At 41.4% G+C, this 22444-nt stretch overlaps 3 protein-coding genes across 4 annotated transcripts in view; 2 read left to right on the top strand and 1 right to left on the bottom strand.

The window, feature by feature from the left end:
• Positions 1-694: 694 nt before the first annotated feature.
• On the bottom strand, positions 695-7741 carry sugp1 (SURP and G patch domain containing 1). Of its 2 annotated transcripts, none has more exons than XM_034104983.2 (14): positions 7613-7741; positions 6782-6950; positions 6308-6405; positions 5624-5872; positions 5364-5487; positions 5169-5269; positions 4694-4817; positions 4269-4597; positions 3904-4010; positions 3504-3681; positions 3263-3369; positions 2023-2168; positions 1461-1590; positions 695-1268 (listed from the first exon to the last, which is right to left on the bottom strand). In XM_034104983.2, exons 1-14 carry the CDS (start codon positions 7629-7631, stop codon positions 1242-1244), a joined length of 1908 nt encoding a protein of 635 aa, XP_033960874.1. In that variant the 5' UTR covers positions 7632-7741; the 3' UTR covers positions 695-1241. The 2 variants fall into 2 exon arrangements, with proteins under 2 accessions (XP_033960874.1, XP_033960875.1); XM_034104984.2 differs by having other exon boundaries at positions 7679-7736.
• Positions 7742-8031: 290 nt separating this feature from the next.
• On the top strand, positions 8032-14780 carry LOC117462306 (E3 ubiquitin-protein ligase RNF126-like). The gene is made up of 9 exons (XM_034104470.2): positions 8032-8172; positions 9390-9448; positions 9553-9613; positions 9700-9938; positions 10402-10470; positions 10586-10655; positions 11130-11223; positions 13065-13180; positions 13724-14780. Exons 1-9 carry the CDS (start codon positions 8098-8100, stop codon positions 13874-13876), a joined length of 936 nt encoding a protein of 311 aa, XP_033960361.1. The 5' UTR covers positions 8032-8097; the 3' UTR covers positions 13877-14780.
• A 2253-nt stretch (positions 14781-17033) lies between these two features.
• The window catches only part of LOC117462981 (potassium/sodium hyperpolarization-activated cyclic nucleotide-gated channel 2-like), a 35476-nt gene continuing 30065 nt past the window's right edge, over positions 17034-22444 (top strand). Inside the window, exons 1-2 of the mRNA XM_034105373.1 lie at positions 17034-18259; positions 20563-20986. Coding sequence (XP_033961264.1) covers positions 17034-18259; positions 20563-20986 — 1650 coding nt within the window. The remainder of the gene's footprint in view (positions 18260-20562; positions 20987-22444) is intronic.

Raw genomic sequence — 22444 nt, 5'->3', positions numbered from 1 at the left:
TATTGTGAATAGCTCCGGATCATAGACTGTATATAAAGTCTAGAAACAATATAATATAAATTATAAGATGTATATGTATCTGTCCAGTTCATGATCCAATCCCAAAACTGTAAATACATAAATAATAACTCGTTATAAACAGTTTTGATAATCATTATTTCCCCATGGTTCCTTGTTTCCGGCTTGTTTATATTTCTGTCGTATCAGACAGTTTTATAACTATAAAAAGGGTTCAGTTCAGACATCAAAAACAGCTCTAGAAAGATTTTTCAGTTTTAAAAATGAATGTATAAACCAAACAATGGACAATGAGAATGATAGTAAGCTGCACCTCATCTCAAAGCTTCACCATGCCATTAACTAACCCAAGCCTTGGGTTCCCTTATAATATGCCGACAGTGTCTCTTGCTTAGCTGGGATTTCTGAGTTATATTTAACCTGTGTAAAAACCCCTGGGGAATGTCAAACTGAAGGTCTGATTTCACTGATCCGTCATCCTCCTCTTCACTGCTGGATGCTTAAACCTGGTCAACTTCACTCTATGGCTCCCTGCTGTTTAGAGCCATAGACCAATTAATACTGATGGCACTTATCAACATAGTTGGAAACATACCTGCACTTAGCACACACAGGTGTACCATCAAATGAACACTGAATAAAAGATAAGTAAATAAATACCGAACTGGGACAACTCTACATTTCAGTAAGTGGACTTCTCTTTTTATTGTGAACACTGGAGCATATGACACGATTCAGAGATTAGTTATAGCACAGTGATAGACATCAAAGGCAATCAAAAATGCATACAAAAGATTGTGTACTACAGCAGAACAGTGTTATATAGTTGGGAATGCAAAGTCAAGTCAAGCTCTGAAGTGAACAACACAATGGTAACACAAACTGAAGTGAGAAAATCCTTCTGGAAGTCAGACGATGCACGTATATGTTACGTCTTTACAGTATTAAATTGAAATGTAACAAAACTGGTGAATAGTTATTTAAAAAAAAAAAAACATTTCTTCTTTTTTTTAACAAAACCTTTTTAACAAAACCTTAAAACAATATACCAATCCTCTAACAATCGTATAACAATCTTTCTACTTGTCACACACTTCAAATTTAAAAAAGTCTACTGTGCAACAGTGTCCATTTCTCAAGCAAGTAGAGCTGTGGCAGTTAAAGAAACCGGCTTTTAAGTTATAATAAACAAAAACAAGCAAATACATAAACAGCCCTTTACATCAGTAATATGGTCGTCGTGGGTTATTCTGTGGAAACAAAAAAGAAACTGATTAAATTCAAATGTTATGGCTTGGCCACTAAAGGAAGAGCTACAAATTGTTAAGTTTCTATAGCATATACTTAAATTCAATGAGGATGTTCTTTTTTACAGGCATAATTTAATGTAATACATATTCAGAGAATGCTATTAGAACAAACAGAAAAGCGTAAGAAGTTACCAGTGGGTTGGGCCTGAAGCGGTAAGCAAGCATCATCCTCTTCCTAAAAGCATCGTATTCATCGTCATTTCTGGTGAGCATAGAGGGACGGTCAACTCCAAAGCCGGCTCCGTTGGCAGCCGTGGTTCCCCTAGAGGAGGACAGAGAGAATGATTCATTTAATTTCTTATGCATGTACGGTAACTTCAGAGCTTAATTTGTGTTATTGTTATAAGTCTCAACTGCACTTTTCAAACTAATAAAACTAACTTTAAGAAAAAGGTCTGTTCAGGTGTAAATGCTGACAAAGACTACACTGTGGAACACACAGTTGCACAGCTAGACTTGCAAGATAAAAAAGGAGTGTATGATCTTGGCGCACAAACAATGTTTTTACAGTAAAAAAATACATATTGTTAGTGGGAATAAACACTTGTTTCTGTTGTGTATGTTGTCTTGTTGATTGTCATTATTTTAGGAAACTAGAAAATGTATGTTTAATGCTTTAGATTTCATTTACAGCTGTACTCCTGAATAAAGAAGACATGCAATGAAAGTGAGTGGACAGAAGATGAATGCTCACTTGTTGACAGGAGCCCTGATGCCCTGTCCATCACTGCCCAGGCCGTCTCCTTCCTTCCAGCCCATCTTCATAAGCATCCGGAAACCAAGATTCTCCACCGTCAACTTAAACTCTTTGTACTCTGAGAGGTCTGGGTCACGGCCCTCCTGCAAGTCAAAAATAAAAAACGTCTTCATTCACGCCAACCACCGTCTCCGAAACCATTTTGTCTCATTCTTAAAATAAAAGGAGGATGAGGAGATTACTTATTCAACACAGGAATGGCAACATCTTCCATTATTCATCTGATTTAACACTGCCTGTCACCCGAGTCTGTTCAGCAGGGTTGGCGTGTCTCCACATAACTCACCACTGGTGGTCTTTATTAAATATAACCTAACATTAAATATTTTGTACAGAAACCATTTGTCTACATTGGCCATTACATTCAAAATGGTATGAACACACATTCTGGGTCTTATACTGACTTTCCAATAACTTTCTATCGTTTTTTAACGTACTCTTCAACTTTTAAAAGGATTTAGAAAAGTGTGGTTCCAACAACAATGCCAAAAATACTTTCAAATAAACAATTGGCAATTACAGTCTCCTCCTGGGGATCTCTCAGGAGGAACTAGAGGAATGTGCAGGGGAAAGGGACGTCTGTGTTTCTCTGCTGGCTGTTAGCACAGTGCCCCTGACCTGGATAAGCAGCTTGAAAACAGAGGCATGGACGGATGATTACAATCCTGTTTACAAGAATTTCAAACAGATTCTACTAAACTGTGTATGACTCTTTTAATTTAACAGAGAAAAGCTACTACAGGTTACACCAAAGATATATGAAACCTTTTTTATAAAACTCAGAAGAGATCCTGCCAAACCCCATCCCCTCAGGAAGCCTTTGCCTCCTGTCAGGTCATCATTGTAAATAAGAATTTGTTCTTAATTGATTTTCCTGGATAAATAAAGGTTCTACTACTACTACTACTACTACTGCAGAGAATACGTGAACTATTTTCTCTGAATACAAAACACCTCCTAAAATTACACATTCAAAACCCCTTAATGATCAGCATGAGGCCTGAAAAACAAGTATTTACATTAGTTTGGTGCCTTAATCTGTGACTCAATTAAGAAGTTGAGTTAATTTACCTATAAAAGTGAAATTAGAGGATAAAGGTAAGTATTTCATCATTTCACAGCAGCCAAATCCTTCCCTATGAGGCTAGAGAACAAGTGAATTTAGAGAAAGACTTACCTTGAGTGCCTTGAAGGTCTCCATGAACTTATCCAGTTCCTCAGGGGGCAGGAAGTCACCAATAAAATGTTTCCCTTTACCCAAATCTGTCAGAGATTCTGCCCACTCTGGAAAAGTACAGACAAGATGCTTTTTTACAGCAACAGTTGATAACTTCACCTCGATGAGAACTGATTATAAAAACTAACAGTTGCTGGTGATGCAGAAGTAAGACATTTTTCCTACTGATAGTCAGCCTTACCACGGGTCTTCTCCATCTCCTGTTTACGTAGGTTATGCTCCCAGGTGCCTGCATTCTGGTCCACTTCTTCATCACTGTCGTATTCATGTTGGTGCTCTCTGATGGCCTTCTCCCACACTATCTGCATCTCCGCCATCGCACGCTTGTGCGTCATGATCATGTCGTATATCTCTTGCATCTACAGCGCGTAGGAAAACATGACACACACCCACAGTTAACAGATTACAAACTTATAATCAGGAATTCATGGCGTGATCCACCAGTCATCAACATGCTATTCCACTTTTATAAAAGACACATTAAGTCAAAGCAATAGACAGACATTAAATAAAAAATTTTTAGGATGGGTGTAAGTATATTTCAAAAACGCAGGGATGTAGATTTACATAGACGTTCATACATCTTGTTGTTCTTTGATTTGTATCTTCTGGTCATCAGATAGTTCTGTCACTCCCACCAGACCCTGAGGCTTCCCCTTCTTATAACCAAGACCCATCAGATCCTGGACTGAAACACAAGTCACCACAAACTTATATATTCATAAAATGTATTATTAGGTCAGCTGATATAGTGGCTGAAATAGTACATTACAAATATGATATTAAAATCAATGCTTGGCGCAATTTTATAAAAATGTATAACAATAGAAGTACCAATTTAGGGGAAATATTTACATTATCTTATATGCATATTAATATAAGCATGTATGGGTTGGAAAATATAAGGACAATGGTATGTAGAATGTAAATAAACAGGGTCACGCACCAGAGAGACATGGAATGTCAGGGTCTGCAACAGGAATGCACTGAGGAATATTGATGTGAGGAATTTGCATCTCCACTTTGTCGTCCTCAGACCCCCATCGACTCTTTCTCTTTCGTTTCACGGGCGGAGTGCCTGCCTCCTGAGTGTGGGGTTGAGAAGCCGAGTTCAGATGTGGAGGGTTTCCATAAAAAGCTGGAGCAGACGGCCGCTGAAGATCTGTCCCCGACTCTGCTGCTGGAGGGGAGGAGCTCTGCGAGGCTGCAGCACGATACTCCTGCAGTTTCTCTTTGTAGAGGCGGTGGGCTGGACTTCGATAGTCATATAAAAAACTGAGGGAGGGACAGAAGATATTATGTGTAAAAGCAGGTTTGTAAGAAAAACACAAAGCATAAAAAACACAGTGACACACATATATGTTGACTGACCTGAAGGCGGGGTTTTCCCGGTTACGCTCAGCAGCGATGGCTTCCACTTCGGGGCCGCCCTCCGCCACAAACCTGGCCAGCTTCTCAGCCAACTGCTGGGTTTCCGCGTCCACTGGGGGGGAGACTTTAAGCAGCCTATCAGTACTGGGACTCAACTCACTCTCTACTAGTGTACCGTACTCAACTAGCCCTCACACACCAGCAGTCTAGAGCCAATAGGGGATAAGAAGAGGAGGGAGGGGCAAGGGGGAAGGGGGTGGTGAATAGGGAACTGTAATGATGTAAGGCTTTTACTGGAACAAATGAAGACCAGTGAAACTTCTCTGCATGTAAAATGTTGTGTACAATTTCAAACCATAACATGTACTCTAATTTTAAATCCTTAGTGAGATTCAATTAGGCAAAACATAGGGGTGAGAAATGTTGACAAATAAGTGTATATGTTAATTAACTGGCTAAAGTGTAGCACTCTTACCATTATCCGACGCGTTATCAGGTCCTAGCAAATCTCTTCTCAATTCTGCAACTCTGTTTTTGTAGTAGAGAAACTCCATGCTGCTCTTATCATATAAAAATCTGAAAGGCAAAGATAACATTTGGAAGCAGGTTAGTTTAAAAATACTTTACACGTAAATACATCTGTGTCAGCTTCACTGTCCTTCAAACTTACGAGAACATAGGATTGTCCTTGTAGTCTTCCTTGGCCTTTCTCTCCAGCTCAGCTCCTCCCTCTGCCACAAAAGAGGCCATCTTGTCGATAATGAGTCTGGTGTCTGAATCCTCTGGGGGGGAGACTTTAAGCAGGCTATCAGTACATTTACTCTAAGGGCACCCATGACAGAATGCCAGTAAAAAGGCACTGGAGTATGCAGAAGATGCTTTGAAATGACCAAGCAATAAAGTTGTCCAGAGTGAAAGGCCTTGAATTACCTTTCATTTCTAAGTATCTAGAGTAATCCTCCTCTTCCTCCTCATCATCCTCATCAGGAGAACAAAATACACTTGGCCTCTGGCTAAGAACAGGATTCTTCTTTGAGTGGGAGTAGTTTTTAAACTGACTAAGCATGCTACTGACTCCAAGGCCAGGCCGCTTGCCAACAAGAATGCTCTTTTTCTGCAGTGCGTTTCCTGAAGGGGATGAAGTCGAGGTTGTTGGAGTTTTGGTATCACTGCTAGGACCTGAACAAAGAGTAGGAAACAGGACAACTTAAAAAATAATCAGAACCTTCATGTAAAATGCATTATTTTGTGTTATTTTTAAAACATTTAAGAATTGTTTATCAACCAGAACATTTGAAAAGTAACAAATGTAAGTAAGTAATGCAAGGTAATGTCAGTGGTCCCTATTCGAATCAAGTTGTATTGGGTCAGGGTGCCCTCTTTAAAACAAACTGTAAAGCTGTCAAGGACCTATAGCAGGCCGACTGAAGTTAATCAGTGTCTTAGAGAAGACAAAACAATACATTTATGGATACTAGATACTGCGTTCCAGCATTCCCGTTGTTGTTTAGGTTTCATCAAAGAACATTACAGTAATGCATTACTTTTGATAAGGATTAGATAAAAACATAACAGAAACGTTTTGGTCAGAACTATGCAGATCAAAGTACTCACCACTGTTTGGTTTGTCCTTATGCATCCTTATGAACTGCTGTAGGAAGCTTCCATCATTTACAAACTTGTTTGAGGAAGGTCCTTGAAGGATGGGGAAACTTTGGGAAGAGAATGGATGAAATGTCAGGCCAAAGATGGTTTCAATAAGCCTTCAGATATAACAAAACTGACTGGAAGCACTAGACATAAACACTGTACTGTACTGGTGAAAATCTAGGATGGAAACTTTAGATACATCGATATCATCAAACATTTATACTATCATGTATTCCGTTAAACTCTTTAAGTTATCACCCAAAGATGAACTTTTAACATAAATATAAGTTAGCATTTTGGGCAAAACAGCATGTTATAATTCAAGCCAATGCCTGAACAAGACACGGGTCGAATTATGAGATATATCTAGTGAAGGAAGTACATTGTATTTCAGCAAAACATGTACGACATTTTAACAAGTTGTAATTATATTTTTACCTTTGAGGCAGGGGTTTGCTTGGTGTTTGCACGGTTACTTTTGCCTTTTCTGCCAATCTGGCCTCAATCTCCTTCTTCTTCTGAGCTATCAGCTTCTCTTGGCGGAGAATATTCATATTCATCTTGCTTTTCTGTGGCTGGATAGGCTTGGACCTCCATCCTCCTCGACCTTAAAAAAAAGATAGATCAGCACACCAAAAGGCTTGTTAAACAGCTGGCGGTTCAGAGAGCAAATGTAGCAGTGACATTTTTGTATATGTATCCTGTGAAATTTGACCCAATTCAAGGTCATAAGGGTCCTGGGTCATTTACTTTCAGTATACGACACAGGGTTGCAAAGGAAAATACAAATGGTCTCTAAATAAAAAAAACAAGATATAACAAAATGCACTTTGATAATGGAGAACAATTTACTTTATTTGATTACAGGATATTACTAAGTAATAGTATTATTCAACGTTTGTATTTCAGACTAGCATACAGGAAAGCTTTGTTTTTAACAAAAAAAACATACAACTTTAAAGCTGATATGAACTGGGGAAAGCGATGTTATCATATTAAATGTAGATACTACATGTTGCAAAACTAAGTAGACTGGGATATTAGTGTCGTATTAGTTACGTACACATATTTCAATATGTCTTATGATTGCTAACGTTTCCCAGTTTATGTTACCCGACAGCTAGCCAATGGTTTTCAATGATTACGCCAGCAAGCAAGCGTTTATACTGCTACAGCTAACAGCTAACCTGGCTAAAGTAAGTGTTTAATAAGGGCAGCTGCTACATAGTAAGCGTAAGCATCACAGTGATATTCACAGTTAAGATGTACCTGCATCGCCAGGTTCCATGGTCGTAGCTGGATAACAAATATATTTGGAAAGATAAGCTCACGTACTACAAAAAGGCCTTTCGCTGCTACAGTCCTAGCTCTTTGGTAAAGCTGAATCCTCTGACGAATACTAAAACAAAACTTCCGGTCGTAAATGTTCCAGAATAAAAGCATCGAGACAGGGATCTCTACAATCCACACGAGCCCAACTACACTGACTAAACTACTGACTACTTTTACATAGTTACATAATTAGACTCTAGTATTCCATAATAATCTCTCTATAATTTCAGCTCTAAAGGACACATTTTCTTTTATTTACATAGTTTTATTTTTTAAAGCTATTTTAAACCGGAAGTATTTTCCTTGGTAATTCTTTCTACCTGCCATGGTTAACATAACGTATTTTTCCGCCGCAAGAGTCAGGTGTGGTTGTCCCTTGTTGCTATCCGTCCGTATCGTACGAACTAGCCTCCTGCTTAGAAATGGCTGAAGCTCCCCCACGGCCCTGCCGGTTTTTTTGTCACCGGTGTTCCGCAGAAATCAGCCCGCGTCTACCGGTAAGGCCCCATATACCTCCTCAACTATTGAGAAATTATATTTGTGTGGTTGTATGTATTTGTTGCGTACAACCAGTCAAATAGACCCAATGCTGCTGTTTAGCTACGCTAGTTAGCTAGCCCCATAGACAACAACGGTCCAGAGTGACAGTGAAGTGGTTGTAATTTAGTTGGTGGTACACTCACGTTTACTCTTGTGTTTTTTAAACACATTATTTCAGCTATATGGTGGTATTGTTAAGATCAGCTAGATCCCACTCATAACAGCTGAACATATTTGTAGCGTTTTACTTTAGCATATTGCTAGCTAACAGAAGTAAGTGTAGATTCACTTTCTAAATCACATCTTACAGGACGTTTTGGTTTCGATGTTATGATGTTCAGGCTGGTAATAAAACACGTTTCATTTAAATGTCTTTCACATAAGTCTTGCTCTATGTTTATTGTGGTTGTCCCTCAAATATAAGTACATTTTTCACAATAGCTGCCCTATCTAGTCTCAGTCAGTCAGTATTGCTGCTGTAGTAGTAACACAGCCATTCATGGGAAGCTTCTTGAATGTTAGAGTAACAGTATCTTTATTGGCAGTAAGTCAGCTGTTTACCTGTGTGACAGCACAATGTCACCATATTGTGTTTATTAATTAGAAGTGCTCACAATGTGTTATTAACAGCATGTAACTTAATATTGTCAGTGAGTCATCTGGAAATGTTGCCATCATTCTTAACCTCAACATAGGCATGTCTGCACTTCACAGAGACACATGTTTATAGGAAAGTATATATTTGACGTTTTTTGAATATAATATAATCAGTTGCCATTTTATTATCTTATGTGTTCAGCTACATACAACTACTGCAGTCTAATACAAGATATGTCCAAGTCCTAAGTGTGTAGTATAGTATTTTGGGGCGTCATTCATTACTGCCAAATACTGAAACATATTTTTACTATTTTGTCAACCCCATTTATATCAGTTACGGTAGATTACATATTATAAACACCTCTCAGTATAACAACATACAATTCATAAGCAGCACACAGATTCTTTAAAATGACCATTAAGTTGAATTGGCACTTCTCTAACTGTTATAACCCTAATAAGGATAGCCTTTTATGCTGAGCTGTTGAATAAAGGTGCACGTTTTGGTTAGTTCTATCTAATAACAGTTATGTTGTATACATTCCTAATATTTACATTTGTATTTTCACGTTAGGACTACACCTGTCCACGCTGTGATTCAGGTTTCATTGAGGAGCTTTCTGAGGAAAGAAGGTATGGCTGATAATCGTATGTCTCACGAATTAGATTAGTATAAAGTATATTTCTGAGTCTTAGCGTTGTACTTTCTTCCCCACTCCTCATCTGTGTTTGTGCAGTACTGATAATGGGTCCGCATCCACGTCCTCCAGCAGCGATCAGAACCGCCCAGCCTTTGAGGTCAGTGTGAGTTATTGAATCAGCTGGTCCAGGATACATAATCGCCCTGCACTGTGTTTTGACATTGCCTCTGTCTTCTCTTCTAGAGCATGGATCACCAACAATTGTTCACATTCCCCTCTGGGTACGGTCCGTTTGCACTTGGGATTTTCGATGAAAACTTCGACCTTCGAACGCGGCTACCCACAGAGGACAACAGAGAGACAGAAAACAGGAGGGAAAGGGAAATGGCATCGCGGCAACGATACAGTGCACGGCAACCGCGGGGTCGACATGTTCCTCGAAGACAGGGTACGCGCCATGAAGGAGTGCCCACATTAGAGGGGTGAGACTTTTTCAGCAGTAGTGTGTGTTGAAGGTTGTTTTGGGACTAGGGAGAATACAGGAAAACATTAGCTGCTAATGTGTAATGCGTACTTTATATGTTATGTAAAAAACTTTTTTAAACACCATTATTTCCAGTTTTAGAATATGGTGACATTATACGTTTAGATGAATGTCTAGGACAAGGAGAACCTTCCTTAACAACAGTTATGTTATTCTTCGTAGTACTGTATTAGCCTATTATCTAGTATTACCATTTTAAAAACAAAGAACTACTATTCTTATTAAGAACAAATGGCAGATATCCAGTAGTACCATTTGTATAGAGTATTAATGTATTGTTATGATCGTAAAACTATTAATAGATAGTTAGATACAGAGATGTTCCATATGTGCAATTTAGATAAGAAGACAATTGGAATTTCTTCAGGTGTTGAAAGTGTTGTTTTTTTTCCCGGTTACAGGATTATTCAGCAGTTAGTAAATGGAATAATAGCACCTACAGCCATGCCAAATATGGGGATGGGACCATGGTAAGTGTAACTCTCAGTAACTTTGATGCACTTTAGTTAACTTGTTTTATATTACTGATTTAAAAAAAAAATATATATATATATATCTGTAGTTCACTACTTCCTTGTCTTGCAGGGGTATGCTACATTCTAATCCAATGGATTACGCGTGGGGAGCCAATGGACTTGATGCTATCATTACACAGGTATAAAAAGGGTTTTGTACAATTTTTTTGATATGTTTTTTGTCATGACAGTGGAGAAAATACTGAATATCAGTTTGACGGCAACAGTGTCCCAAAGAGAGCCCCCAAAATAGTGCTATTTATAATATCATACTTATTATTTGAATACATAGTATATTTTCTATTATGAATTGTTTTAAAGCAATGTACAAAATCCAAAGTCCTGAAAGTGATGTTTTCCTTTTTAGCAAAGTAGCCTTTTTTAATGGAGTATATCTGGATAATATTCTGATGGCGCAAAAAAAAATTGGGCTTTTATGGGCCCAAATGTGACTGTAGATCAAAATTTGTGAAGAATTGTCTTTTAAATTAGACATAATATGTTAGGTTGATATTGATATTTTTTTTGATAGTGGATATCTAAAAGTTGTCATTTACAGAACAGCCTTGTTGTCATGCAGTTGATTTCACATCCATTGCTTTTTTCCCTTGTAGTTATTGAACCAGTTTGAAAACACGGGCCCGCCTCCTGCAGACAGGGAACGGATAAAGAGTTTACCCACAGTGACCATCACAGAGGAACATGTGGGTAAGTCCACGTCTCTCTCTCTCTTACAATTACTCGCTCATGTGCTGTGTCTACATTCCTTTCCTACCTTATTTAGACAAGCTAAGTAAATTAACTTCACAATGGCACGTATTGCTAAATGCAGATCACTGTGAGGATGGTGATATAATAATAGCCAAAAAGAGGACGTGGAACACTGGCATTTCTCTTCCTTAATCGTAACCTTTTAGTCTGAAGGGGAGGGACAATTAAACCTAAAGTGGACCTATCATGCTATATTTGAACAATATATTGTAGGGCCATACCTATATAAAGTATATAAATATAGTTTTTTTTCCCTTCAAAATACCAAACAGATCCTGCATTTTAGCCATGCCTCATTTCGCTCTATTTGCTCTTTCCAGCCCTGTTTTTGCAGGGGGCTGAATCTGTGACGTAGCTTTAATGCAAATGAGCTGCAGCTGACCACGCCCCCCTGCAGGAGAGGGGAGCGCTTTGAGATCAGCTGCTGGGCTGTCAGAAGAGGGGGAGAAAAAGAGATCTCTGTCCTCCGTGTTTTATTCTTATATGATTATATAGAGTCATTATTAATTTGTTTTAAAGCTCAATAAATAACAAAGAAGACCTTTGACCGGCACTTTTCTAATTTTGTCCGGAAGATTTAAACTTTAACGGATATGTTGACTGGCGGAAAAAACACGAACTGAAACTCTGCCGCACGGTCCCCTCGTTCCTTGGAAGAGGCGGAGAGGTGGGTGTTTGTCATCTGCTGGTGGACTACCGGAGCGAATTACAGTGCTTGCCTCGATGGGGAGGGATTGCATTGAATTACAGCAGCAGGAGGCGCAAACGCTTGCCTCGGGGAGGGAGAAAAAGAGCCATAGCGGAGAATAAACAGAAGGGCAACCATGGCAACCATGCGAGGGAAGTCTTCTTCGCTGCTTTTGTGGCAGACTACAGCGCCACTTACAGGCCTGGCATATGTACTACAGCGTCTTCAGCACTTTCGAGCGGCAATGGCCGGCCGTGGCCCAACCTCTCATTCTCCTGATAGGTGGAGAGTTGCCCATATAGGCGGAGCTCCTCGTTCCTGACGTCAGAGAATTTTCAAATCTGTATCAGTCTGTATCAGATCCGTTGCAGCCCCGTTTTTAGAGATTTGAGTATGGAGGAAAAGAGAGAGGGTTGTGCTTTCTGACACTTGGTGAGTTCCCTGACACACCGGGGACACATATTCATGTATAAAAGACGTACAAAAGTGCATTTTGCATGATAGGTCCCCTTTAAGAAAGCTGTAAACACTGCACTCAGCAAACGAGCCGGCAGATATTTAACTGCGGGCCAGCATCATGGTTTAGACAATCAACACGGATACCCTGCATTACCCTGTCGAAATGCAAACTCTACCCACGCAAGTACAAAGTGCACACAATGTACTACATGGAAGTGTACAGAAGTATCCAAATTGATACACAGTAATTATCTCTCAACCATCCTGAAACGGCAACAGCTTTTTTGACCAATCTGCCAGAACGAAACAGAAAAATTCTCCCTATGATCAGTGTGGTTCTTCGTATTGGACTGGCACAGGCTGTCAGCTTTTCAATAACGGTATTTTCTCTATAACGAGAACAAGGCTTCGTTGCATATCATTATCCCAACAGACAGACTAAAGTGGGAAGACTTCTGCATTTATTTATATTTATATGTGTAGTTCTTCTTGTGAGTGCTTCTGAAGAACTTGAATTTAATCTTTGCAACACTGCCTGAAGTCAGATACACAGAGCCAGTGTTACCAATTATTTCGATGGCCTTTATCTCATACGGACAGACCGATGACATGTGGTTTTCTGTTTGTGCAGGTGCTTGTTTAGAGTGCCCTGTGTGCAAAGAAGACTACAGCGTGGAGGAGAATGTTAGACAGCTGCCTTGCAATCATCTGTTTCACAATGCCTGTATAGTGCCATGGCTGGAACAGGTACGTGCATCCCCAACATTTGTATCAGACATTTATCTTTTGTTTGGTATCAGCTACTTCCAGCTATCAAGCCACATTTGTGTGAGATAGTTTGTTTATTATAACCGTTGTGCTTTGTGAAAACATCTGATGCTTTTCTCAACGTGCTGCAGTGTGAGCAAGTAAACCGCAGGGCGACACATATAAACAGCAGCCTGCATTTTCTGTTAAATGTATTTATAGTGACAGTATACAAAAAAAGCAGCAATGCTTTGGGTTAAACAAACTGATGCGTCACCTCCAGTTTTAAACATACCTCTGGTGAATGTTGTGAGTGATGTTGTATTGTTACAAAAATACATTCAAAACGCTTAGAAACATTTTACTCTTATAAATTAAAACACTACGATAACACTTTATGAAATTGGCAAAGAAAAGCTTGGATACAGGGTTGTATTTTTCTTATGTATGTAGTAGAATTTAGTATATTTCTTTTGTATCCAAATATACCATGTTCCTTCGTATTGAAACATCTAAAGTCTCATTAATCCTTTTTTTCCACAGCATGATACCTGTCCTGTCTGCAGGAAGAGTCTAAGTGGACAGAACACGGCCACAGACCCACCCGGGTTATCAGGAATGAACTTCTCTCCTTCATCCTCCTCCTCTTCCTCCCCTAGCTCTCCTAACAATGAGAATGCTGCCAGAAACTCTTAGATTTTCCACCGTCACCACACATCTGAAAACCTCACAAATGAAGCCAAGCGAGACCCAGCGGCTCCGAGCTGAGACCAGGACAGTGGTCCGTCTCATCCCTAGGGGACGATGTGAGTCGAGTTGAGTTGAACTCTGAATCTGTTGCAGACTTTAAGTCATCATTCCTCCCCCTGTGCTGAACGGACGCCCGGTCCAGAGCCTGCTGCTATTGTTTCCGAGTATTTGAGGAGGTGGGAAGGAGGATCCAGAAAGGCTGTCACCATAACAATAAGAACTGGAGCGGAGTTTGAGCCAGCAGCTTTTTGACGGAGACTTGTCGAGTCTGGGGCACATTTTTTATTCAAAAGACAGAATGCAACTTTTTTTAAAGCCTGTGGTGGTGCCGAGTGCATAGATGTGTAGATAGAGAATTTGATATAATTGGTCAGCTGCTGTACAGCTCGTGGATCAAACTGAAACTTTGTGGAAAGGAAGCTGAGTGATGCACTTTTTTTTAAATTATTTGCACCTTTTTTTTCTTTTTCACACAATTGGGTCTAATGGTGGGAATGTAGATTTGGGTAAACTACTGAACAAAAAAAAAAATGTCTGCAGTGAAAAAAAAAAGGTTGTTTTTATTCAGGTATATTTTTTATTAGAGCTTGATCGAGTGTGTTTGGTGCAAAGGTTAAGATCCACACAGCTCTACAGTGGACAAGTTGTTCTTGCAAACAAAAAAACGAATCAAACTCACTTATTTATTTAACCCTTGCCGAAGACCCATATTGAGCAACATAAAACAACTGTATAAAAAGGCATGGGAACATCTTACCTCTTTGAAACTGGCCAAATGTGTTCCACTAAGTGTTTAAATTTGATTTACTGATTTTTCGTACAGTCACAATAAAGTGGTAAAACAAACAAATCCTTCATGTTTCTCCTGATAATGAATGGTTTTTAAAATGTCATGATCAAATGTTGCACCAGGAGGTTTAATGTTACACTTTTAATAATACTTAAATATCAACAAAACACTTTTTTCCAACTTCCACAGGGCATATACCTTTTTATAGGCACTATCAGTTCTTTTTGGCTATTCTGTTGACAGAAATGTAAAACCAATGTTGATAAAATGCCTCAAGGGTCTTCATACCCCTGTGAAACTGGGCAGCATGCCGGATATCAGACATTTACAAAAAGGAATTATTCTAAAAAATGAACTAACTTGTTGTGGCGGAGTCACCCGACCAGAGGATTTTATATTCTAATAAATACAAGTTACAAATAAATCTATATTCCTGATGGTACCAACCTTACCAGAGCATATTGGTGTGACTTTTCCTTCCACTGCAAATACATTAAAGCTGCTATTGGTTGGATAACTAAATAAGGGTGAAAGAACAGGCCCTGATTGAAAATGCTGACTTAAATGGTACAGTACCCTATTTTTTTGCTTTACTTTAAAAAAACAAAACGTAGTGTTTACTATATGGGCTTTTCTGGTTCCTGTGTACTACTACAACATGTTTCTGGGCCTTTCATACCACCAACACTTGCATACTTGTCTGGCGTCTGTTACTCCTTTTTATTTGATTGCCATTTCAGCAGATCGCTGTCTTCTTTGTCTCTGTCTTTTTTTGAGAGCATCACAACGCTGCATCGAACCAGCAGGAAATTAAAGTGAACTTTGGTGCAGCTGCAGCATTGTCTAATGAAGTGGAGGGAGGCTGGCAGAGAGAGCAGGGGAGGGGAAGAGCGGTGACGCGTATGACTTCTCAGCAGTGATGTCAAAAGGTATGAAACATGCAGGGAGGAAATGTTACTTTAATTTGCAGCAGTGATAATATGTAGATTCAATTATTGGCACCAGTTATATAGTCATGCTGATTTGATAAGCAGGCCTTTGTGAGTATTTGTGTGTAGATACAAGCTATCCTTCATATGAGGCCAAAAACCAGAACAAAGAAAATAGGCTAACTACTCTGTCTCTCCTCAAGTGACAAAGCACTGGATTGTCACGGCCCATTTCCCTATGTGTTGCTCTGCAGCTCAAACATGCATTCAGGCTATCTTAGTGTAATTCTAAATAATGGAAATGTTATTAATGCACTGCACTTGCGGAAGACATTTTTATACCATGCAATTTACACCAGAGAAAAACAAATTCCTCTGACTGCAGCAGCATGCACCTGCAGTGCATGCACTACATGAACACCTCTGCTGTTCTTGGTGACCTTTGTTACAGGTACCTGCACGGATTGTGCAGTCGGTGACTTGAATAGCTAATTGACCCATCCTCAGTTCTCGCCCTTTTATACAAAGATCGAGGACACATAGCACAACTACAGTACAAATTGTAGTTGTGCATTGTGTACTTTCAATTAAAAAACATTTTGGATTCGTGTGCATAGCTCCAGGGGGAATAAATGAAAGATCTCAAAAATAGAAGGGGGACAGTGTGTTCCCTCAGGTGCATAAAGCCAACAACAAGATCAGGCACATTTGAGACGACAAGTTGGACAGTATCTTACCTTTTCATTAAGATATTGACGTTATCTGTTTAAATTGTTCCTGTTTCTGTTTATTCAGTATTTAACTTGATTTCTGTTGTTTCAGGGTCACCTAACGTTGAACATTGTTCTGCCTTCTCCTGTGCCTCCTTTCTGTGGCCGCTAGGATGCACTAAGCACCAGCTATGGCTAACACCAGTTCAGTGAGGTTGTCATTGAAAGCACCTTTAAAACATATGACATCATTGGAGTTTTCATGAACACGTGGTAATGAAACTGCTGATGTTAGTTTGTACCCTAATTGACAACATATTGAGCATGTATTTCAGTGTGGCTATGCATTTAGAAAATAGTTACTTGAGGCAAACCAAGCTTCGGGTCATCATGACAGAGAGGCCTCAGTCGGAGGCAGTTTGAGTGGAATTAGCAGGAGAATAGGCTAATTTAATTTAATGATATTTGACACGCAGTCAAAGGACTCACTTAGTGTGAAGCTTGAGCATCTGTGACACAACGACTAGTGAAAGTAAAAGCGCAGTAGTTTGCAAATAAGTCACGTCCACCCCTCCCATGCCCCTCTCTCCTTTCTCTCTCCCTCTCTGCTTCTCTCCATCTCCCCTCCATCTCTGATTGGTTTTCTCCAGAGATAATTGGAGGCAAAATTTGATATGCTCAATGTGATGGACAGGAATGAGGTTTCACCGGCTTCTGATGCCACCATGAAAAAGAAGGAGGTGGACGGCAGTGGACGCAGCCACATCAGCGCGCCAAAGGCTGCCGCATCAAAATGCACAAGGAGCACCAGCAGCCAGAACTGCCTGGACACCGGCTCTCCTGTCGCACCCAGCGCTAAGCAGCTCGGCGGGGCCAGCAACATCGTGATGGACGAGGCGGACGACGGGGAAGAGGGGTCCAAGTTCCAGCATCCGCGGTTGCGTCGAGCAGGAGGAGGAGGAGGAGGAGGAGGAGGAGGAGGAGGAGGAGGAGGAGGAGGAGGAGGAGGAGGAGGAGGCGGCGGCAGTATCAGGATGAAGAATTTTACGCCAGGAGGGGGAGCCGCGTCCTCGGGTTCCAGGAGAAACTCAAACAAGGAGCCCTGCCACACGCACACAGAGGAAGCTCCTGCCGCTCCACGGCCCACCTCTGCCTCCAGAGCTACGGCGACCCAGACACCCAATCCGGGCGATGCTGCCCAGCGCGGCGAGACCAGCAGAGCATCTGGGGCGGGGGCGTCGGCGGCAGCGGTCGCGTTAGAGGTTTTGAGCGCGGCAGCAAGTGATGGTTGCAAAAGCGTCGCTGCAAATTCCAGCATGAAATGCAATAAAAACGGAGAATGCAGGAGGGACTCGGGTACCGGGAGCCTGCGCTCAATCATCTCCAAGCAGGAGAGGCAGACAGGAGGGTCGGGGAGGGCCGAGGACGGAGGGAGCGCCAAGCGAGGAGCCCGTAACTCGACCACCGCCAGCATGGACGGCTCGATCACACCAGGCGGGTCCATGACCGGGGGGCACGGAGGAGACAGCGTCAACCCCGGCTCTACCCCAGTGTCCAGCGGTTTGCCCGAGAAAAAAGACTCCAGGGTGTCCTTCTCTAACGCACCGAGCCGGAAAGCCTCGTCCTCGCTGCACGGCCCGACTCAGACCCAGACCCAGCAGCCCAGGAACTCTGTCACTTTCCAGAAGCTGGAGGATGGACCCCCAATCGTGCCGGCCGAGGACTCGGAGCCTCAGGACAGCCAAGCCAGCTTCATGCAGCGGCAGTTTAGTAGTATGCTGCAGCCTGGAGTTAACAAATTCTCCTTACGCTTGTATGGTAGTCAAAAAGCAGTGGAGAGAGAGCAGGAGAGGGTAAAATCAGCTGGAAATTGGATTATCCACCCTTACAGCGATTTCAGGTAAGAGCTGGGGCTGCCATTGCTTGCACGTTGAATGTCATGAGGGGCCGTATGGGTCCCCATTGTCATCCACAAATAACTTACTACTGAGTCCCCACGGTGGGAAAACACATGTGTGGTTAATGTAAAAGGTTGCTTCATTTTTAATTCATCCCCTCTGATTGAATCTTTTGAGATTTGAATCGATGCATTACAACGTGCTGCCAATAATCCCCCAAACAACCTGTTGTCAGGCAAACGGACTTGAGCAAAGAGTGTCCTCTCAAGGTTGTAAACAAATCCTGTTCCAGCCTGCATGTCCAGTAGTGTGTCTGAGATGCTCAACAAGCCCGGCCTGCTAACACATCTAGACTTTTTGTTGAAGCACGCGTACGTTTAACAAAGAGGACAACGCTTATTGGGGCTTATTAAAAATGCCATTACTTTTTTTTCGAAGATCTGGTTAAAATGTGCAGTAGTATAATATGCTATCATCTGCGACAAGAGGCGTGCTGAAAGGAAATAGGCTGTGTGTATGTGTGTGTGTGTGTGTGTGTGTGTGTGTGTGTGTGTGTGTGTGTGTGTGTGTGTGTGTGTGTGTGTGTGTGTGTGTGTGTGTGTGTGTGTTTGGTGTGTGCGATGCACTCAGTAATGGAATGTCACCTTGAGCCAAGTGTGCGAAAACCTCAAGCATGCATCACTGGAGACATAACCGCCTGCACGGCTCCCCTGATCCTACATTTGATACATGTTATATGTTAAGGCTCAAACATCGATAAGACATCCATCATCTATTTGGTCTTAACAATATTTAAAGACATAGATATGAGCCACGAAGGCTCCTCGTGACTCGGGCTTGATGAATTAGCTTATAATCATTTTCTCGACATGTATCAGTCGCTAAATTGTAATAAGGTCAGAAAATGTGAAAGTTTTCCCCGAGTATGTGCTGCGTGGTTTCAGCATCACAAGGAGGGGATAGCTCCCGAATAATTTGGAGTCGTCTTGCGCGTCTGAACGCTACCTTTAACCCCCCCTCGTCCCCCTTAAAAGCGACATTCATGTTTGGCCTATTTCGATCACATTACGCCGACTCAGTACTAAAGCCTAAACTTCAGACAGATGTTTTATTTGACGACAGGTGGACACATTTCTTTACCATGCTAGCTCCCACACGGGTAAATCTGTATCTCCCCCTAAGTACTGCATAGTTAAAGTTGCTTCAAATATTATCATGGGATGGTTATTATTATTGTCGTGAAGTGGAACAGCTTGTTGCATAAGTCGCAGTGTAATGACTCAGCGCTGCACCTGTCCTGCAGAGCTTCCTGTGACGGGCTCAGACATCTCTTAATTCTGTCTACCCCATCCACCAAACTGCCACATCAAAGATGGCAGATGGATAGACTGTTGCCTTCTTGGTATCCATACAACTCTAAGACATTAAACATAATGTTCTGTTGGTCCTGATTGACAGGTCAAGTCACTGATGTTTTTTTCAGTACAACACTAGAGCAGTTTCTAATTGATGAGACGCCTAATTTGATCTGCTATAGAAAATGTCAGAAAAGGACTTCTCTTTGGAGTCTCTGAGAGCATGGCTGTAAATCAGGGTTAAAACAAAAAGTAAAACTGCAGTTACTTGGATCTTATCTGTGTTTTACTTTAGTTTGTTTATATGAGGTCTAATTGAATCTAAACACGAGTCACCGTGAGGAACAATAGACCTTTACATTGTAAAAATATGGAATATTGTAATATTTTATCAAGTGTGCCAGCTCAGTCTGTTGAAAAAGGATGAATTATCGTTTCCAGTCTTTTCTGCATATGGTCAGAATAAATGAAAAAAGACAAAAATCATAAGGAACATTGTTGCAATAATAGTTTCCTTTAATTTTGTAAAGCTAGACTATAGTGCAGTATTTGTAAATCAGGCCAATGTGAGTGATACGAAACGAGGTTGAACGTTTCTTCCATCATTTGAACCCTAAAAAGTATAGGTATAGAAATAAACTTCATCAGCCAGGAGCCGAGACAATTATAGGAGTGGTTTATTTGCATTAAAAGAATATGTGTGGTAAAAGCAGGTTCATCTCATTATTCTCTGAATGTTTAGGCATGCAAAGGGGAGACTTAGTACTTCGTTTACTCTTTCCCATCTTCAGTTAGTAAGTGTCTTGTGCCGGCTTTCCACAGCAACTCTCATTCTTATCTGACTCTATTTTTGTCTTTTCCCCCTCCCCCTTTTCCCCCTCAACACATACACACTCAAATACATGTTAACACACTGTCATGCACACACCACGACGTCACACACCTGCTAGGTTCTACTGGGATTTCACAATGCTGCTGTTTATGGGGTGCAACCTGATCATCATCCCCGTCGGCATCACCTTCTTCAAGGACGAGACCACGACGCCCTGGATCATCTTCAACGTGGTCTCCGACACCTTCTTCCTTATGGACCTGGTGCTAAACTTTCGCACTGGAATCATCATTGAAGACAATTCAGACATCATTTTGGACCCTGAAACCATTAAGAAAAAGTACTTAAAAACGTGGTTCATTGTAGACTTTGTGTCCTCCATCCCAGTGGATTACATATTCCTCATAGTGGAGAAAGGGATCGACGCGGAGGTGTACAAGACTGCTCGGGCCCTGAGGATCGTCCGCTTTACCAAGATCCTAAGTCTTCTGAGGCTGTTGAGGCTCTCTAGATTAATACGCTACATTCACCAATGGGAAGAGGTAAGAGGATTGTCCCTCAGTAAATATTATATCAACTCTTACGCACAAAACCCAATGTAGTCTGATAAAAGGTCACTGGTTTGCCTCCAATATGCTGATGTTGGCTTGCGATCAAAGCAACAGTCTGCCTGCTCTCCTCCACCTGCACGCTCCATATTAATGTTCTCACCTGCCACCTGGTGAGAAATGTAAAATGTCAGCAGGATGTTTGAGCTTTAACAAACTTTGCATTCTAATTACTGTTATTGTCACACAAACCCCCCACTTACCCTCTGTGTCTCTGTCTGACCTGGTGGTCCCACAGGCAACGCCAGGCGGTCTAATAAGCAGCCTATTACCAGGGCAAACGCACTTAATCAATTAAGGTGCCAGAGGAAGAGCAGGTGATGATAATATGCAGCACTAGGGGGCTGTTGAATGCGATTATGTATGTCAGTAATTGTTCATTTAAAAGGATCGGATAGGTTAAGCTGGTATTTCCTCAGAGGCCTGACAGATTTTGGATGTGAAGATGGGTGCAGTTGCTAGGTAGTCCCCTCTTCGAGTAAACTGAACTCAATCACACAATCCTGCACTTTCTGGCCACTCAGCTTTGATTTACTTTGTGAAGGATGCACTTTGTCGGGGATCTGCTCCAAGTTCTCCATTGGACTCCCCTTTCTATAATGAAAGGGAGCTGCCTGGGAGACAGGAAGTCCAACAATGTCACAAGATCACTCGACTTTAAGTTTATGCCAGTATTGGCAGCAGCCTGGTGCTGGCATTTTGCAGTGGTGAGCAGTGCAGAGGGGCTCGGCTGCAAACTTGACCTTTGGATAATTGGATTTCTGAAGATATGATGGGACACACACACACACACACACACACACACACACACACACACACACACACACACACACACACACACACACACACACACACACACACACACACACACACACACACACACACACACACACACACACACACACACACACACACACACACACACACACACACACACACACACACACACACACACACACACACACACGCGCGCAGACGTACACCTGAACAATAGTGAATACAAGTAGGAACATGGCCTGAACTCACAGTCAATCCCTGTCTCTCATACACACTCGCGCTCACACTTGACGAGCTCTAATGGTGCTCTTACTCATTCAATGCTGAGCAGAATCTCCTCATTCTGTTGTTGTGATTAATGTTGAAGTAAAGAGCTTGAATCTTGAATATAAATGAACGTGAGCTAGCGACTTATTAATCAAACTAACACACACACACACACACACACACACACACACACACACACACACACACACACACACACACACAGTGGTGCATGATGGGAAGTGATACTTGCCATGCATGGAGAATGAGGGGAGATGGAGTGAAGAGTGAGACACTGACACAAAGGAAACGACCAGTTCCAAAGCCCAGTCTGTTGGGCATTATATGTCA

Source organism: Pseudochaenichthys georgianus, chromosome 17, assembly GCF_902827115.2.
Source record: "Pseudochaenichthys georgianus chromosome 17, fPseGeo1.2, whole genome shotgun sequence".
NCBI classification, from domain to species: Eukaryota; Metazoa; Chordata; class Actinopteri; order Perciformes; family Channichthyidae; genus Pseudochaenichthys; species Pseudochaenichthys georgianus.
Note: the sequence above shows the minus strand (reverse complement) of the source record. Positions and strands in the feature narration are given on the sequence as shown.

Excerpts from the sequence above, each read along its gene's own strand:
- sugp1 (XM_034104983.2), bottom strand. Across the intron at positions 4,818-5,168 it reads TGATAACGCGTCGGATAATG|TCTCCCCCCCAGTGGACGCG; the intron begins GTAAGAGTGCTA and ends GGCTGCTTAAAG. Across the intron at positions 1,591-2,022 it reads ATCAGGGCTCCTGTCAACAA|GGGAACCACGGCTGCCAACG; the intron begins GTGAGCATTCAT and ends GTCCTCCTCTAG.
- LOC117462306 (XM_034104470.2), top strand. The coding sequence starts at position 8,098 with ATGGCTGAAGCTCCCCCACGGCCCTGCCGGTTTTTTTGTCACCGGTGT. Across the intron at positions 9,939-10,401 it reads GGAGTGCCCACATTAGAGGG|GATTATTCAGCAGTTAGTAA; the intron begins GTGAGACTTTTT and ends TCCCGGTTACAG. Across the intron at positions 11,224-13,064 it reads CATCACAGAGGAACATGTGG|GTGCTTGTTTAGAGTGCCCT; the intron begins GTAAGTCCACGT and ends CTGTTTGTGCAG.